The 18,029-nt window shown below is 45.6% G+C and overlaps 1 protein-coding gene across 1 annotated transcript in view; it reads left to right on the top strand.

Annotated features, from left to right (window-relative positions):
* PRCP (prolylcarboxypeptidase) overlaps positions 1–18,029 on the top strand; it is a 54,437-nt gene that overhangs the window by 12,385 nt on the left and 24,023 nt on the right. The window contains 1 exon segment of the mRNA XM_077451395.1: positions 11,123–11,263. Within this exon segment, the coding sequence (XP_077307521.1) occupies positions 11,123–11,263 (141 nt within the window).

Raw genomic sequence — 18,029 nt, 5'->3', positions numbered from 1 at the left:
TTTTTCGGTTTTCATCGGACTTTTTCTGGCTGAGCGAATGGACAAACTTTTTGACAACATAAGTCCGATGGCGCAAAGTCCAATCGTGTGCACACAAAACCATCGGACTTTTGTACAAAAAAACGCATGCTCAGAACCAATGCAAAAGATCAGAAAAACAATACAGAAGTTGACCAAAGGTGGCGCTGGAGTAATTGAACGTCCTCTTTTGAAGTGTCGCCACTACGTTCGTGTTTGTTGCCTAAAAAGTCAGAACGTGTGTATGCAATACAAACTTAAGGCCACGCCCTTTGTACAAAAGTCCACGGGAAAGTTTGTACAATCGTGTGTGTGTGTGTGTGTGTGGGGGGGGGGGGGGCTTTAGACTTTCTCACTGGGTTGGTTTTCAGGTGCTTTAGCGCTAGACATGGCCTCTACAAAGCGCCTGAAAACCTCCTCCCATTCATTGTAGTGTGTCTTTTCACACTGGGGTGGTGCGCTTGCAGGACATTATGCAAAGTCCTGCAAGCGGCATGTTGGAAGCACTGTATTTAGCACTCCTAAAATGCCCCGCCTGTTGCATTGAATGGGCAGTGCTTTCAAAGTGCTGCAAAATTGGAGTTTTTGCACCTCCTTTTTTTTTTGGTTAAAAAAAAAAACTGCCCCCCTAGTAGCTGAAAAATCTCTGCTAAAACGAGCCAAGCTTTGGCGCTAACAGCCGGTGCTGCCAGTGTAAAAGGGGTCTAAAGATGCAGTTGGATAAGTCGTAAGAGAACCAGCAAAGATTACAGTCGGAGACCAAAGGCATGGAGTTTTTCCAAGAGAAGTGGGTGGTCAACCGTATCAAGGTAGCAGAAAGGAGTAGGAGTGCAGAATGGGGTCCATTGGGTTTTGGCCATTAGTAGATCATTTTGTTTTAGTTTCTGTGGACTACATATTTTTACAGTACAGTGGGTGCATAAATTCATTTAATGACTGCGTTCAGCCTCTTGGGGTAGGAGTCTATCAGCACAGTACATCTCGTGACTCTTCTTTGCAAAAGCGCTCCAAATCTGTAAAATTGTGAGGATGTGTCCTGTACACGGCACTCTTCAGGTCACCTTGTACCCACTTTTTGTTTTGAAGTCCCAGTTATTTGGACCGTTGGAGAGGAGCAAATATAATGTCTTAAGTTCCGCTTTAAGCTTACCAGTGCAGCAACGTACAATGTCTGTCTGTGTGTGGTAGACCAATAGAGAACTGAATCTGCCTTCTGTTATATGTAATCTGCAAGTTTTCTCTTTCATATCCTCCTTTCTGGTTTGGGGGAGGGGAAATAACCTTTTCAGGATCAGGCTAATTTAGCAAGGCAGTATAGAGTTAAATGCAATGATACATTATCAGTTTAATTTCCTCAAAAAATAGATCTGTGCAGGTCAATCAAGTTCCTCCACCCCAAACTTGCTCATCCATGTCTTTATGGACTTTGCTTTGCACTGGTCCAAATCATTTGGTGGGGGGTTTATGGTGTGGGGCCATCTTTAATATTGATTGGACCTGGGGCAAAAAAAAATTCTTGGGGGGGGGGGGGGGGGGGGGGGGGCTGGGGGGCCTTGCAATTTCACACTCCACCTTCTCAGAGTCATACAATAAATAGCAGCTAGACTTAAAATCGGTTTACTGTATCAGATCAGGCAGCAATTGGGATTGGTTGAAAGAGGTTACAGCATATCCTTACCGCTTACTGACTGGTTGCTAGAGGTTACAGCACACATTAATGCTCACTGATTAGTTGCTAAAGGTTACAGCACATGATTTCTGCTTGTTGATTGGTTGCTAGAGAATACTGTACAGTAATACTGATTGCTATAGGTTACAGCACATAGTCTCTTCTCTGCAGGGGGGCATGATATGCATATGAATGCCACCGTTATTTACATATCAATGCAGCTGGGCACATATATTTACATATGAATGTCACTGCTATTTACATACGAATGACATGTTATTTACATGTATACACAGGGTCTGCAGGTGAGTCATCTTTACACAACCATAGGGCAGAGCAGGGCAGCATTAATAGCAGCACTTCACACAGATATTGGGACACAGCACAGGACAAAAACTTCAAAAGATAAGGGAATTTAAACTGGAATGGTTGGCAAGTATGAGGCAGCTGCTTTGGGCCCCACAACAATGACAGGGCCCAGGGCAGCTGCCCCCTTTGCCCTGCCTTAAAGACAGCCCTGGTTGGGTTTGGCCCCTTAGTTTCAGTGAAGGGAACTCTTAAGGCATCAGCATACCAAGACATTTTGGGCAATTTTAATGCTCCCAACTTTGTGGGAACATCCCCAAACTGTTCCCACAAAGTTGGGAGCATAAAATTGCCCAAAATGTCTGGCATGCTGATGCCTTAAGAGTTCCCTTCACTGAAACTAAAATGGCAAAGCCCAACCCCTGAAAAACAACCCCACACCATAATCCCCCCTCCCCCTCCACCAAATGATTTGGACCAGTGCACAAAGCAAGGTCCATAAAGACATGGATGTGCGCGTTTGGGGTGGTGGAATTTGAGTCCTGACCTCAACACCATAGAACACATTTGTGATGAATTATAACAGATACTGTGAGCCAGGCCTTCTCATCCAACCTCACAAATGTGATTCTGGAAGAATGGTCAAACTTTCCCATAGACACACTCTTAAACCTTGTGGACAGCCTTCCCAGAGGAGTTGAAGATGTTATAGCTGCAAAGGGTGGGCCAACTCAATATTGAACCCTACGGATTGGGATGCCATTTAAAGTTCATGTAAAGGCAGGCACCCCAATACTTTTGTGTGCCTTCTCTTTCTCTCAGATTGTTGCACTTCGCACATTACGCTTTGCCTTGCTAAATACGTGGTGATGCAGATGTCGCGCCCCCCCCCCCCCCCCCCCGTATGATCATAATGATGTTCTGGAGCCACAGGGGAACTCTTGCGGGATTCATCACGCTTTGTTTTCTCATCAGAAGACAATGAAGCGGTTTGTGCCAAGGGTTCAGATAATTACTTTTCAGTGGTGTCCCATCTGTAGATCTCCTGATCTCTTCACCAGCTGGGACTGCAGCAGTGTCATGTTTCCTGAGCCATTTCACACCCTGAAGAGACGGGCACAAGTTCAACTTACGACTGCTGAGCCGTCTTACTGCACACTACTGAAGTCGCTCCAACTTCAGAAAAGGTTCCTGTACTACTTCAATCCGACTTCTAGGCGACTTGTACCCATTGATTTCAATGGAAGTTGCCTCCGAGTCGGATCCACTGTCTTAAAGTGGTGTTGCCACCAAAAAAATAAAACTACTTAAAATTCTTAAAAAAATAAAAATAAAAAAATAATTGGCAAAAAAAAAAATTTTTACTCACCTCTAAATACCGGTTGCTAGGGGGTCCCTCGTAGTCTGCCTTCTTCATTGCCCGGGCTGGTGACATCACTTCCCCTCACGCCGCACATTCACCTGGGACCTGTCATGTGTCCCAGGTGACTGTACGGCGTATCACGGCGCCGCTCGCGCATGCGCAGTGGGTGCCCGGCTGTGAAGCCACAGCCGGGTGCCCACAGTATGCATGATGGCGGAGCGGGGGGGGGGGGGGGCTTCGTTCCCCCGCATTACTGGACCCTGGGGCAGGTAAGTGTCCGATTATTAAAAGCCAGCAGCTGCAGTATTTGTAGCTGCTGACTTTTTTAATTTTTTTTTTTTTTTTTTATTTTTTTTTTTAGGGGGTACCCCACTTTAACTGAAGCAACTTTCGAGGAAGTAAAAATAGTTTTCTAGGCAAACCCCTCCCTCCCACAGAGCTGATTATGTGATTGGCTACTGGCAAAGTCCCCTGTCCTGGAGGCAACTTCAAGTCGTGCTGTGATTTCATACTCGAGTCGTGTCCAAGTTGCCTCCCAAAGGCGCGCTGGAAGTCATGTTGCCCCTGTGTGAATGGACTCTTGGGCAGATTTCCCCCAGGATGGGAAGTATCTTCATCAGGGATTCCGATTTTTTTTATTTTTTTTTTTTTTTTTTTTTTTTTTTTATGGAAATCTGCCTTTTTGGATGTTGTAAGAAAGAAGTTTCATACATGTGATTTGGGAATGTCTAGTCATCGGTCCATTCCCCCCCCCCCAGACGTTTCCAAGTGTATCTGTTCAGTTATGAACATCTTGTTATCTCCAGCTATAGATGTCTGTATGCTGGTTCTGGTCCCTTTTTATTGACTACTTTCAGAGCTATGAGAACCCGGATAGATCTTTTACTACTTTATGCTTGTAAGGCCATACTCCTCCTTAATTGGAAATCTCCTGAGGCCCCTACTTCTGATCTCTAGAAATCCGGTGCCACTACCATATAAATTCACCTACGAATCTAGAGGATGCCCTAAAATTCTCCAGGGTTGGGGACATTTGGATGGAATCCAAGGATACTGTGGTGTGCAATATCCCCCAATAGAGAATGCCTCTCCCCCCTTCTTCCCTTATTTTTTTTTTTTTTTTTCTTTCATGTAAAAAAAAGTTCTTACTTCTTCTTTTTCCATTCTGACAGGAAGACTCGCTGAACCACCACAATGAACTTCCATAGTGCTGTGATTCGTTGAAGACTACAAGCCAACAGCCGCAAAGGCTGCTGGACCTTGTAGTTTTCCATTCACAGGCCACTGGGAATAAGTGGCCGGGTGGGTGGAGGCCCCCCTCAGCCATGTGGAGTGTGTGTGTGGAGATATATTATTATTATTATTATTATTATTATTATTATTATTATGACAGCTAGGGGGAAGGGAGAAGATTCCACCCTGCTAGCTGTCTAGGGGAAAAAGGGGGGGGGGGGGGGGGGGTTGTGTAAGGAATTGTGTGAGGTCGACAGGTCTGTTCATAACATGAATATGGGTGTAATGTGTTACGAAAGGTGAACGTGTCCTTTTAAACCAACAACTAACCTTTTTAGTTGCCCTTTTTAATTTATAAAGCTTGTCTGAGATGTCAGGAAAAAGGAGGCGGAGAGCTTAAGTTACACTCTGCAGAGCTCAGTGAGGAGAGCTCAGAGTTGATTGGAGGAAGGGTTTTTGTGTGGGTTGGGTTTTTTTTTTTTTTTTTTTTTTTCTTCCCCCCTAGTGATTTGTGAATATTGACTGGAATAGTAACCAGACCTCAGCCCCTTTTCACAATTTTATAACTATTACTGATTAGCGATAAGGGAGAAATATTAATTAATTTGGTGTAGATGGTTACAGTGAGCCCTACCAACCAACATGCCTGGATCCAATCCTTTCAGAGAATTGAGTGATTTGGGAAGGGGTGCAATGCAGTTTGCTATGCAGCCACAGAGCGGTCATGGTACCTGTGCCGACCGTGGCCACAATGGGTTCATGAGCATCAGAACTGAACCACAGAGCAATGGGGGAAAAAGGTGGCTTGGACTGAGAAAGTGAAGAATTGTTTGAGGTACACAAGGAGTTTAAGGATTTGGAGGTCAAGTCAATACCTTGATCTAATCGGGCATCCGCGAGATGTGCTGGAAAAGCAAGCTTGGTACATGGAGACCCACCTCGCAACTTGCAGTATAACTAAAGGAAAAACTTTTGGTTTCAGATACTTTTAGGAATTATTAATCTCTCTGAAGGAGTCGGCAGATGAGGCCACTATGTGGATGCTCAGTTTCCTGTCCTAAGGCAGTATGGCGCCATGTTTCCCCCTGGGGTCTATACCTAATTCTTCCCTCTTGGAGAATCAAAGCTACAACAACCCCAGGAGGTATGCATTTGATATGGTCATTGGTTGTACCACCTTCATAGGCCAAAATTAAATGTTCAACTGACACAATCTGCATGTTTGTAGATCGTTCATTCTGCAGCTTTCTACCATCTAGTTCAGTAGGTATTATTGAGCTAATTGCGGGACCGCTTACCCTGCAACCCTATGGCACTGTTATTTTGTAAGTTCAGCGCTTCGTCTTCATGAACCGGAGAATCTCTCTTCCTGCTCGTTACTTGGCAGGCACAGCGTGGGTGAAATGAGGAAATCCTCTTTGTTGCCTCCTATCTCCCTCAGCTGAGGAAGCTCCTCAGACAGGATGGACATCATTACTGCAAGGGCTTCATGTTCATTGTATTATACGTTTAATGATATTTAAAGGTATCCTTTGTTTACACACTTCTTACTGGAAATTGTGCTTCAGTAGGCAATTCTCTTCATCTAGTGGCAATTTTAATAATTTTGGAAACTCCTAAAGCTGGCCATAGATGGATTCAAATTGTGTCGCTATGGTCAGTTTAAGTCGCACAGCTGTAAGAATGCTCATTGGATATCGGATTTGCCCCATCTTACCAATTCTCATAATTAGCTGTTTGTGGATGTACCATGGTCCACCACAGATGCCCCAGCCGCATAATACAAACCAGTGATCCTTTCTCCCCGGCACACTCTTTTTCTGACATTTTCTGCAAACTCGGGCATGATTGGCCTAAGGGTCGGTTCACACAGGGGCAACACGACTTTTAACACGACTTTTGGAGGCAACTTGGACACGACTTGGGGCGACTTACAACACGACTTTAAGTCGCCCCATGCCAGGCGACTATTGCCGTGGCCAATCAGAGAATGAGCTCTGAAAAAAAAAAAATCTGGCATGGGTTCCCCCTCCGAGCATACCAGGCCCTTAGGTCTGGTATGGATTTTAAGGGGAACCCCCTACGCCGAAAAAATGGCGAGGGGGGGGGGGATCCATACCAGACCCTTATCCAAGCACGCTACCCGGCCGGCCAGGAAAGGGGGTGGGGACAAGCGAGCGTCCCCCCCACCCCAAAGCACCTTGTCCCCATGTTGATGAGGACAAGGGCCTCTTCCCGACAACCCTGGCCATTGGTTGTCGGGGTCTGCGGGTGGGTGGCTTATCGGAATCCGTGAGCCCTCTTTAATAAGGGGGCCCCTGGATCCCGGCCCCCCCCCCCACCCTATGTGAATGAGTATGGGGTACAATGTACCCCTACCCATTCACCTGTGTTTAAAAAAAAAAAAAAAAAAAACACACAGGGGTTAAAATAGTTTTATTGCACAGCTACGGGGGTCTTCTCTGTCTTCGGGGTCTTCTCGCCTGACTCCTCCGCTATCTTCTGCTAGCTCTTTTACTAGCGGAGGAGCCCAGCATTCTTCTTCGCCGCCCTCTTCTTCCGACTTCGGGGGTCTTGTCCCCCTCTTCGGTTCTTCTTGCTGGGCCACCACGCTGCCTTCTAACTCTTTTTTTTTTTTTTTTTTTTTTTTTTTTACAAGCGGTGGCCCGGTCTTCTGTTCTTCTCTTCTGGAGATGTTGCCTCGTCGCTGTCTCCGCTCACTATGACAGAACACGCGGCGTGTGGCGACTTATATAGGGACATCACCGGATGATGTCCCCGCCCATTATGATTTTATTTTTTTATTTATTTTAACAAATTTGGCGTGGCGTTCCCTCTTGAGTTGCCTCCATATAGACGGAGATCCGACTTGGAGGCGACTTCCATTGAAATCAATGGGTACCAGTCGCCTACAAGTCAGATTGAAGTAGTACAGGAACCTTTTCTGAAGTCGGAGCAACTTCAGTAGTGTACATTAAGACGGCTCTCATTCACTTACATTGATTTTTTACATGTAGCGCGACTAGGGGTGACCTGAAGTCGGATCCGAGTCGCCCCTGTGTGAACCGCTCTAAGGGTGCCTTTTAAGTGGCCATATATGGGGAGTTTTATTGTTGGTTGTCTGAACTTCGCTGGCCACAAGTCAACATCTTTAACCTATTTGATTCTCAATACCAACTCTTCCCCCATTCATTGCCTGTTTTCGGAACTTTTGACAACGGTTGGCTTTTTTTTTTTTTATCGTAGCTACCAAAAACTCTGGTTATTTTTTTTATTTATTATTTTTTTTTTTTTGATGGTTTGTAGTTCGTATTGGAGCAGAAAAGGGAGGTCGGCTGAAGCTTTGATACCACAACAATTAAGAACAAAGACAAGACATCTGGAGGTCAAGACCTCTGAAAATGACCCTTTAACCTCCCTGGATTCGCCAAATATTTTGACAGCTTCATTTCCAAAGTGTCAGTGGGAGCTAAACCAATGATGTCTCGGCCACTTTCTTTTTGGTTCATTAAAACTTGTGTTTTTTGAATCTGGCTCACATTAGGTTCGCTTTCACAGAAATGAAGATCCGTTGAATCCTGTTGACCATGCCTTGACAAATCTGGCTGCCAGGCCCAGTACTGTGAAGCCTATTACGTTTTTAAAGTAAATCTGTCAGGAGATAAGTACATGGGCAACCACTGATAACCATATCTGCAAATTTGTTTTGCACAAGTGATTTGGTTTATGATGGCCAAAGGGTCAGCATGATAGCCAGGCAAGAAAAATTAGCAAAAGCCGCGCCTTTGTTTCAGGAGTAGTTACAATTTTATTTTATTTTTTTCCTAAACCAAAGAACAAAATGTAATATGTTGCAGCTTACCAGTCCTTGGATGTGGTGGCTACATTAGTTTTCATTTTTTAGACTAAATGCAAACCATATCTGACCTTGCCAAAAAATGCAGTGTCCTTGTCCTCTTTTCCCTTGAGTTGAAATGAAAGCAATCAAGTGCTGCTAATGGCAGAAGATGTGTTAAATTTTTTTTTTTTTTTACCTTTTATGCATTAAAGTAAAAAACCTTCTGTGTGTAGACAGGCCCCCCCCCCCCCATACTTACCTGAGTGAGCATGCTTTCATGCCTAGTGCTATCTCCCTCCTCACTGGTTCAGAGACTCAAGCAGGAACCAATGTCAATCACACCAATGAGAAAAGGGCGGGGCTGGGCCACACTGTCAATTTAGGCTTGCCACCTGTCCGGGATTCACCCTGACAGTTTGGAATTATGTGTCCGGGTTTCAGACTGCCTGAAACCTGGAGACATTATTCAGTCTGGACTATGGCTTCCCAGCAGGGTTGCTGGCTGCAGTGTCTGTTTCACTCGTTCATGCTGCCCAAAGCCAACACTAACAATTCTCTTTCTCTCTCTACCCCCCCCCCCCCCCATATCTCACACACAGGAGAGGACAGAGGGCTCGACCTGCACCTCTTCCTTTTGCCCCCCTCTGTGTTTGCCCACACTCCAATCCCCAGTGCTGTGCCTCAGAAAAGGAAAGGGGGGGGGGCAGAAATTTGAAGCCCAGCAGCCTCAGATACATCATAATGAGAGGTGCTTACTGCCAAGGGGTGAGTGAGCTCACCATCCATCCCTGTCTGTGACTGAAGTCTCCCCCCTTCTCTCTCTCTTGCCTCTGAGTGAGGACACTAAGGTAAATCGGGGTTCTCCGAGCTCTCCTTTACACCAGAGGCCACAGTGTTCCTCCTTTTCAGAGTCCTCTCCGTGCATCAGGGTTCTCAATGTTCCCCCCCTTAAATCTGGGTTCCCAGAGCATCCCTTATGTTGGAGTCCCCAAAAAAAAATAAAAAAATCAAAGACTGGTAAGCTGCGGTTGTAAGCTCTAATAACGATCAGGGCGCTCTGATTTCCCACTGTATTCTATTGTATCTGTACTGTCTGCCTTGTGCTGTGTAAACTGTTTGTTTTGATTTAATTCATTTGTTTTTGGGTTTAGATACACTTTTTAGAGGCCTAACTTCAGCCAAGCAGGCTAGTAGGTGGAAACTCCCCCACAGAGGGGTTTTTAGGGCCGGTTCACACAGCAGGCGAGGCGTCTCCGACTTGCCTCGCCGCGACCTGCGGCGACCTCAGCGGCGACTTGCAGATGACTTCTGTATAGAAGTCAATGCAAGTCGCCCCGAGGTCGCCCAAAAGTAGTACAGGAACCTTTTTTCTGAGTCGGAGCGACTCGAGTCGCTCCCCTCAGAACGGTTCCATTGTACAGAACGGGGGCGACTTGCGGAGGCGAGTCGTGTCGCCTCGCATCGCCCGCTGTGTGAACCGGCCCTTAGGCAGCAAAACAATAAATGTATGGCAGTATAGTATAAAAAATGTTTATACTATAAAACATAAAGGCTGTATGAGAATACAGCTCATACAATCTCTCATACAGCCTTTATGTTACTGTTTTGAGTCTTTCAACTGTTCAGTGGAGCTCATGTTTTTACCCATGTGCTATATTGTTGTTGTTTTTTTTTTTTTTTTATGGTAATAAATATTAAAACATTTTTTACACTATACTGTCATACATTTATTGTTTTGCTGCCTAAAAACCCCTCCGTGGGGGAGTTTGTTCGGGGTCAGCAATACTCTCCAAGCCCTTTTGGGCAGTGTGTTCTTTTTTTAGTGTCAGCAGGCTAGTAGGTTAGTTGGCTTCTATCCTAAATTGGTGTGTGACTTTTTTATTTTTTTTATTTTATTTCATTTTTTGATTGTAAGCTCCTTGAGGATGGGGACTGATGTAAATGTACATTGTTGACCCTTTTATAAATACTTGCAATAAACAAATGTCTCTCTGCCGGTATACAGGATAGTGAGATCAAAGTTCACTGCTATTTTTCGGGAGAGTTTAAGACTTAGGGTCCTTTCACACGGGGTGGATCAGTTCTGATCCGCCCCGTGGATATCCGCTTGCTCAGCGGGGATCACTCCGCCGATCTCCGCTGAGCAGGGAGATGACAGCTCCGTCTCTGCACACTGCGCAGGGACGGACCTGTCACAGCGCCGCTCTCCCCTATGGGAGATCGGATGACGACGGACCGCAGTGCTCGTCGTCATCCGATCCGCAGACGGATGGAAAAATAGCTTTTTCCTCCGTTACGCTTTTTCGGAGCGGGTCGGATGTCAGCGGACATGTCACCGCTGACATCCGACGCTCCATAGAGCTCTATGGAGCACCCGTTCAGGTCCGCCTGAAAAACTGACAGGCGGGTCTGAACGGGACGTCAGTGTGAAAGGGGCCAAAGGGTAGTGTGTGTTTTTTGTGTGGGGTTTTTTTTATTTTTTTTTTTTCTTTCAGGGTACTGCTTGGCCACAAATAACATTCTATATGCTCCTTATCATATCACCAATCTTTGCTTTAAGAGTTCCACTTTTTAAATCTGTCTTCGTAATTTTTTTTTTTTTTTTTTCCAATGGTTTTTAGCCCTGGGTTGAGTGGTGCCTTCATACAATTACTGCACGGTTTCAATGCTTTTTATTGGTTTCTTTTTTTTCTAGATCGACCACTTGGGATTTGCAGAGGATGCCACATTTAAACAGCGGTACCTGGTGTCTGAAACCCACTGGAGGAAGCCTGGGGGCCCCATCCTCTTCTATACTGGCAATGAGGGTGATATCACCTTGTTCAGCAATAACACAGTAAGTACATATCCAGGTGGATTTGGCTTCCGATTTTTTATTTTTTATCTCCAACAAAAATTTGTGTAGGGCTTGCTTCACACTAACGTGTTGTGTGTGTGTGTGTGTGTTTTTTTTTTTTTTTTTTTTTTTTATGCATTTTGCAGAAATGCAGGGAAATTTTTTTAACGTGGGTTCCTATGGAACATGTTCACATCAATGCATTTTTGTGCCTCTGCGTTTTTGGAAAGGGTCGGGAACCTTTTTTTGTGCAAAATGCAGCGTTTTGCATGTAATAGAAGTCAATGGACCTGCATCAAAAAAACGCAAGTACCGCGTTTTTGCCACGATTTGCATTTTTTATTTAATTTTTTTTTTTTTTTCACTGTAGATAGCCGGTTTTTTGTATAATGTGAAAGCTGATGCTGCACCGAGTAAATGCCCAGCATGTCATGCTTTTAAAATTGAGCACACTTGTGGAATGTATATATGTGTATGTGGGTTTTTTTTTTTTTTTTTTTTTGCAGATTATCAGTTTAGGGTTAGAGGAGGTCTAGTGCTAGAATTGTTGCTCTAACGCACACAGCGATACCTCACATGTGTGATTTGAACACTGTTTACATATGTGGGCGTGACTTGCATATGTGTTCGCTTCTGTGCATGAGCACATGTGGGCGGGGTGCTTGTAAACATTTTTTTATTTTTGCACTTTCATTTAAAAATATATCTCCTCTTTCCAGCCTGGAGGAGAGATGGAAAGAGGGGGGAGAATGAATACTGCATCTAAACAAATAGAACATAAATTTTAAAATTCTCCAAAATAAGGAATTTTGATTTATAATTTTTTCAGCAGTGCACATGTCTACTAGTGTCCTGGCACTCTTGCTGACACTTGCACTTTAGTTCTTTTTAAGTCCCTGTCATGTATGCGGATAAGGACTTCTGCCTTTCCTGATCTGCATATATTTTTGGGGTCACCCAGGCACAGGGCAGGACTTAGGGTGCTGGGGGCCCCTGGGCTTGAGTCACTTTCGGGCCCTACCTTCTATATTAATTTGTCGCCATCTGGTGCCGTAACAATATAATCGATCCAATCGTTATTTGAAGTGCCAAGCTACTTTTAAAAGGTGACTGGTACCGTAGAGTGTTAAATGCTAAACAAAGTAATAATTTATTACTGATTGAAGCTTGAAAAGTTTTTTTTCCAATAAATAATGATTAAAAAAGTTCAAAGTGATCAAGTGTTTATTGCAATGCACAAATATCTTGGTCAGAATGAGAACATAAAACACTTATTTACCTGGAAAACGTATCAACTACCTTGTAAGGTTGCAATCATAACAAATCAATTGCAAGAATATAACAAAATAACTCAAAAAACAAAGTAGCGCAAGATAAATTGTACATTCTACTCCTCCTGAGTATTACAATACCACATGTGTGGGACTTTTCCACAGCCTGGCCACTTAGAGAGGCCCAACATGCAGGGAGCGCCGTCACGTGTTCTAGGAGCATAAATTACACATCTAACTTCTTGACTACCTATTACACTTTTGAAGGCCCAGGACTATGACACGTGACACTGACGTGGCACTGAAGACGCGTGACACTGATAACAGATGGCACTGATGACATGTGACACTGATGACAGATGGCACTAATACGTGGCACTGGTACAGGTGGCACTGGGGACAGGTGGCACTTATACGTGGCACTGGGGACAGGTGGCACTGATGAAAGATGGCACTTATACATGGCACTGGGGACAGGTGGCACTGGGGATAGGTGGCACTTATACATGGCAGTGGCACTGGGGACAGATGGCACTTATACGTGGCACTGGGGACAGGTGGCACTTATACATGACAGGTGGCACTGATGACAGATGGCACTTATACGTGGCACTGGGGACAAGTGGCACTTATACGTGGCACTGGGGACAGGTGGCACTTATACGTGGCACTGGGGACAGGTGGCACTTATACGTGGCACTGGGGACAGGTGGCACTTATACGTGGCACTGGGGACAGGTGGCACTTATACGTGGCACTGGGGACAGGTGGCACTTATACGTGGCACTGGGGACAGGTGGCACTTATACGTGGCACTTATACGTGGCACTGGGGACAGGTGGCACTTATACATGACAGGTGGCACTTATACGTGGCACTGGGGACAGGTGGCACTGATGAAAAATGGCACTGGGGACAGGTGGCACTGATGAAAAATGGCACTGGGGACAGGTGGCACTGATGAAAAATGGCACTGGGGACAGGTGGCACTTGTACATGACAGGTGGCACTTGTACATGGCACTGGGGACAGCACTTTACATTTTTTTTTTCCCCCACAGTGACAGGCTGCACGTCGCTCTCCCTCCTCACAGGCTGTCTCTGTGAGGGGGAGAGCCGGCGATGAGAGATGATATCATGATATCATCTCTCATTGGACAGATCAGTGCTAAATGGCCGCTGTGATTGGCCATTTAGCATGATCTATGATTGGCTGTGTCCAAGGGACACTGCCGACACAGAACTTCCCCGATGCGCGCCCGCGGCACGCATCAGGGGAAGTAAACAAAAAGTAAACAAAATTTAGCATGGCCTCTTTGGCCATGCTAAATGGCCAAAGAGGAGGACGTCCAGGGACGCCTTCCCAGCAACTGCCGTCCGCGCTGTAGCCTGCTATAGCGCGGACGCCTAGTGCAAAGTATGGGCTCGCGGGGCCCCATATTGGACGGGGCCCATGGGCTTGAGCCCCGTCAAGCCCTATTGAAAGTCCGGCCCTGCCCAGGCAGTCTGTATTTTTTATTTATTTTTAAGGACTGTTGGTATGAAAAGGTTTTCTGAAAACGGGAAAGTGAACAGGAGGGAAATCCAAATCGATATTTGATGTGACCGCCCTTTGCCTTCAAAGCGGCACCAATTCTTCTAGGTACACTTGAAGGAACTCGGCAGGTAGGTTTTTCCAAACCTCTTGGAGAACTAAGCACAGATCTTCTGTGGATGTAGGCTGCCTCCAATCCTTCTGTCTCCAAGTAATTCCAGGCAGACTCCATGATATTGAGATTAGGGCTCTGTGGGGGCCAAACCATCACTTTTTAGGACTCCTTGTTAGTTGCAGAATAAATATGGGGCCAATGAAGTGCCTCCCTGATAGTATGGAATGATGGATAAGTATCAGCCTGTATTTCTCTCCAGCCCTTCGGCAAGCAAACTGTCTTCTGCTACAGCCAAATATTTCACACCTGCTGTCATTTTTCTGCACCCCAGTGCGCGTGTGTGCGCGTGTGTGTGTGGTTTTTTTTTTTTTTTTTTTCTCTTCCCCAACCTTTGCAGCTTCAACTGTTCTGGGAAGGCTGTCCACAAGGTTTAGTGGACAGAGTGTGTCTATGGTAATGCATGACCATTCTTCCAGAAGCGCATTTGTAAGGTCAGGCACTGATGTTGGATGAGAAGGCCTGGCTTGCAGTCTCTAATTCATCCCAAAGGTGTTCTATCGGGTTGAGGTCAGGATTTTGTGCAAGCCAGTCAAGTTCCTCCATGTCTTTATGGACCTTGCTTTGTGCACTGGTGGGCAGTCATGCTGGAACAGGAAGGGGCCATCCCCAAACTGTTCCCTCAAGGTTGGGAGCATGAAATTGTGCAAAAGGTTTTGGTATGCTGACGCCTTAAGAGATCCCTTCACTGAAATTAATGCAAAATTCTATATCCAAATCAAGAACAGCGCTGTCCCCACCTCTTTTCCATGAAGACCATTTCTAGCCAGACTTCTTCGGACAGTAGATGGGTATACCCGGGACCCACTGATTTCTAGCAGTTCTGTGCTGATGGCCCTGCAACAACTGCATCTACTATGGTCCCCAACGTTGCCCAATCAGTGGTGTCCCTAATGTTGAGAAATACAGGCGGATACTTCTCCATCATACTACCATGGAGGCATGTAATGGGGCCCCAAACTTATTCAGTAGCGGCGCAAGGACCCCAAACATGCAGCCAGTGTCATTAAGAACTTTGAGATCTTTTAGCGTAAAGCAGAACAAGATGTCCTGAAAGTGATGATTTGGGCCCCTACAGAACATTCATCTCAACATCATGGAGCCTGTCTGGGATTACATGAAGAGACAGGGTTTGAGGCAGCCTACAGCCACAGAAGATCTGTGGTTAGTTCTCCAAGATGTTTGGGACAACCTGCCTGCTGAGATCCTTTAAAAACTGTGCAAGTGTACCTAGAGGAATTGTTGCTGGCTGGCTTGAAGACAAAAGGTGGTCATGCCAAATATTGATTTAGATTTTTTATTTTTTTTTTCCTTCTGTTTTGCTCACTTTGCATTTTACAAATCGATAAACAATTGAAAAATAACCGCCGGAGGTCAAATGACGCCAGGCGGCGCGCCTACTGAGGCGGGAGGCCGTCATATGACGGCCTCCCGTTTTTAAACAGGGAATGCACGCGATCAGTGTCTCTGTGACACACCGCCACCGAAGGGGGTGAACAGCCATTGGTTATGGTTGTTTACCACGTGATCGGCCGTGATGAAGTCACGGCCGATCACAGATGCGATCGTGCTGCACGTGCACGTCGGTGGCGGCGTGTTCCCCGCGAACACTGCTCGTCACCAACGCTGGTAAACAGCCATTGGCCGGCTGTTTACCCACGTGATCGGCTGTGATCCTTCCACAGCCGATCACTAAAATGTAAACAAACCGCGGTAACGAGATGTTACCGGGTTGTTCTCCTCCTCGCACACCGATTTGTGTGAGGAGGAGATTGCGGTAACATCTCGGTACTGCCTAGTGTACACCAATCCACACTGATTCCCCCCCCCCCAAATAAAGAGGACCTGTCGCCACCCCTCATAGTACCTGTCAATCACAGTCCATCAGAGTACCTGTCACGGCCCATCAGAGTACCCAAGTACCTATTTGCTGCCCATGTCTCATAGAATATACGTTGGGGTGTTTGCTTTCCAAAATGGGGTCCTTTTGTGGGTTCTGTGACGACTACATGTTTCGGAGGCATGGCCTCCTTCAGAACGAGGCCACGCCTCCGAAACATGTAGTCGTCGCGGAAACATTCTGATACACAGCCGAGGAGTTAGCACGCATGCCGAGTGATCCTCCCCCTGGCCGCGAGTGACGTCATCCACAGCCGGCTGGTCCGTGCGCGTGAGACGCAGAGAGAGGGCAGCGTATTCACAACAAGCAGGCGAACTGAATGCCTGGATATCCCTGCTGCAAGCCATTATAGGGAGCAGGAGGATCGGGAGATGAGGCAGCCGTGGAGGCTCTTGATTTCAATGCTATAATAATATCGGCAACATGTGAGTGTGATACTTGGCTTTTTACTCATTTATTGGAGTTAATAAACGTTAATGCACTAGGGCTGGTGTGCGCTCTCTCTTGCTCTGCACTTTATAGATTTGTGTGTGAGAAATAACCTGATAATATGACGAGTTTTTTTTATTTTTTTACAAAAATCTTCATTTTGCAAAGAATTGTGGGAAAAAATGACAACTTAAAAAAACTCGCCATGCTACTTACTTAATACCTTGGAATGTCTACTTTCTAAAAAGGGGTAATTTGGGGGGTATTTGTACTTTCCTGACTTGTTAGGCTGCTTTCACACTGGGGCGGTATTCAGGCGTTACAGCGCTAAAAATAGCGCCTGTGTAGCGCCTGGAAAAAAACCGGCCCCCCTTTCACTCCAGTGTGAAAGCCGGAGGGCTTTCACACTGGGGCGGTGCGCTGGCAGGACAGTGAAAAAAATTCCTGCTAGCCGCATCTTTGGAGCGGTGTATTCACCGCTCCTACCCATTGAAATCAATGGGACAGCGCGGCAATACCGCCGGCAAAGCGCCGCTGCAGCGGCGCTTTGCGGGCGGGTTTAACCCTTTTTCGGCCGCTAGCGGGGGTTAAAACCACCCCGCTAGCGCCCGCAGACCGCCGCTAAAACGACGGTAAAGCGCCGCTAAAAATAGCGGCGCTTTACCGCCGACGCCCGCACCGCCCCAGTGTGAATGAGATGCACCTGATGTACTGAAGGCCTGATCAGATGTGATCAATTTTCAGTGATTGGCACCATAGTTTGTAGACTCTATAACTTTCACAAAGACCAAATAATATACACTAATGTGGGATATTTTTACCAAAGATATGTAGCAGTATACATTTTGGCCAAAAATCTATGAAGAAAAATTTATGTCCGAAACAAAGAAAAGGGCTTTTTTTTTTTTTTTTTTTTCACAAAATTTACGTTTTATTTAGTTTCATATGGGTACAGTGTTGCATGACTGAGTAATTGTCATTCAAACTGTGAGAGCGCTGAAAGCTGAAAATTGGTCTGGCCGGATAGGGGGTGTAAGTGCAGTGTATTGAGGTGGTTAATTATATATATATATATATAATTTTTTAAGTAGTCTTACTTTACAGCATTTCTGCCTAAAAACTTTTGCACAGTACTGCAAAACTACAGGGGAAACTTGCTTTCGAGATTATTAATGTTGTGTTCAAATGCATGGTTTGTTCACTGAAAAATTATGAACGCTTAAGATACTGACTCTTCGGTGTGTGAAGAGTTGCAATTAAGGAAAATCCCCTATGACGACACGGGACAAGGAAGTAACCTAAATTTTAAACTGGGTAGGGGCCACTCTGTGTGCTGTCAGATTAACCACAAATTAATAATGAAACCATTTAACAGAAATCCCCCAGTGTGTTTGTGTAACTACATAAAATGAGTCAATGTCCGGTCTCCCATAGTACTTGGCTAGTTCTAGGATATAGAAC

The sequence above is a fragment of the Lithobates pipiens genome, unplaced genomic scaffold (assembly GCF_037356315.1).
Source record: "Lithobates pipiens isolate NorthernLeopardFrog02 unplaced genomic scaffold, aLitPip1_a1.2 Scaffold_23, whole genome shotgun sequence".
In the NCBI taxonomy this organism is placed as follows: Eukaryota; Metazoa; Chordata; class Amphibia; order Anura; family Ranidae; genus Lithobates; species Lithobates pipiens.
Note: the sequence above shows the minus strand (reverse complement) of the source record. Positions and strands in the feature narration are given on the sequence as shown.